Source organism: Nothoprocta perdicaria, unplaced genomic scaffold, assembly GCF_003342845.1.
Source record: "Nothoprocta perdicaria isolate Ctin4 unplaced genomic scaffold, notPer1 scaffold_44, whole genome shotgun sequence".
Classification (NCBI taxonomy): Eukaryota; Metazoa; Chordata; class Aves; order Tinamiformes; family Tinamidae; genus Nothoprocta; species Nothoprocta perdicaria.
This window is the reverse complement of record NW_020455688.1, coordinates 1,961,472-1,962,666: the sequence shown is the minus strand read 5'-3', so window position 1 is coordinate 1,962,666 and position 1,195 is coordinate 1,961,472. Positions and strand designations below refer to the sequence as shown.

General features: G+C 39.0%; 1 protein-coding gene across 1 annotated transcript in view; it reads right to left on the bottom strand.

Annotated features, from left to right (window-relative positions):
- Positions 1-1,023: 1,023 nt before the first annotated feature.
- Positions 1,024-1,195, bottom strand: part of COG5 (component of oligomeric golgi complex 5) — a 171,260-nt gene continuing 171,088 nt past the window's right edge. The window contains exon 23 of the mRNA XM_026046366.1: positions 1,024-1,033. Within this exon, the coding sequence (XP_025902151.1) occupies positions 1,024-1,033 (10 nt within the window). The remainder of the gene's footprint in view (positions 1,034-1,195) is intronic.

Below are 1,195 nucleotides of genomic sequence, written 5' to 3'. Positions count from 1 at the left end.
CCTGCTGCACCCGCTGCCAGCGCAGCCGTGGGGCCGGCGCCGCGCGTCCCCGGGGACCTGCTGCACCCAGCGCCGTGGACACGGGAGCCAGGGCGCAGCCCGCGGGCAGCGGGAGGGAAAGCGGTGCTTTGGTATCGTCACCATCGTAGTTTGAACTTGGTGTTTTGTCTTTGCCACATACTCTCGGATAATATTTTATTTTGCCATAAGACATCTTTACGGTGGGGGCAAACTTTGCACTTAACTATACGTGCAACACTTGCACTTTACTTTTTTTTTTTTTTAAATTGTTTTTCCTCCAACTCAACTGTCAAGAATTAGAGCAGATGCATTAGAGCTACCCTTGCTTTTGCTGTGAACTTCTACAATCATGGCTTTTCCTACTAAACAGCTGGGGCTTGTTTTTTTCTTTCTTTCTTTTTTTTTTTTTTTTTTAAGAATCACAACTGTAAATTTCAGTTCATGACACGTCTACATAACGTTGCCCCTAAGATTTTTTTTTTTTGCACACTATATTCTTGTATATTATTTCAAATAAATTCATTAAAATTTGGTGTTGTGTATTTGATAAGCTACAGGAATAATGCTTAAATCAGTCCTGTACAGATCAGCAAATCTTTATATGAGCCCATACTCAGTTTGTAGAATTTAGATAGATAAGAAACTTATCTTGAGCTGGTTGAGTGTATTTTGATGCTGTGTAGTTAAGAGTTACTAAAAARTTGTAAACACTGAATTCAGGAGTGGATAGTGGATGCTCTTTATTATACATAGAAAGAGAAAAATCAAAATCAATATAATTTAGTTCAAGGCAATGCAGACGCTATAGAAAATAATTTACATTATTGTAAATATTTTTTCTGTGTTAAACTTACTGCTTTCCCTGTAAAAATCACTAAGTTTACCATTCTGAAAGTACATTTTACTGAGTAAGGCTGAATTCAACTCAAACTGTACTTGAAAGAAGAGCTACCTCTGCCTTTGAGCTATTTGCTAATTCAGTACTTCAGTCTGTTCTAATTTTTAAACCTTTCTGAATTTGAAAAGAGATTAATTTTTATTAAATAGCACATGACATTATACACGTGCACGATGCTGTGTGCAATAAGCTGCACACAGAGACGATAGCAGAAGTTTCAGAGAGGTGTGGGGCGTCACGGAGCCCTGTGAAGCTTTCGGCTTCCCCGACCCGCTG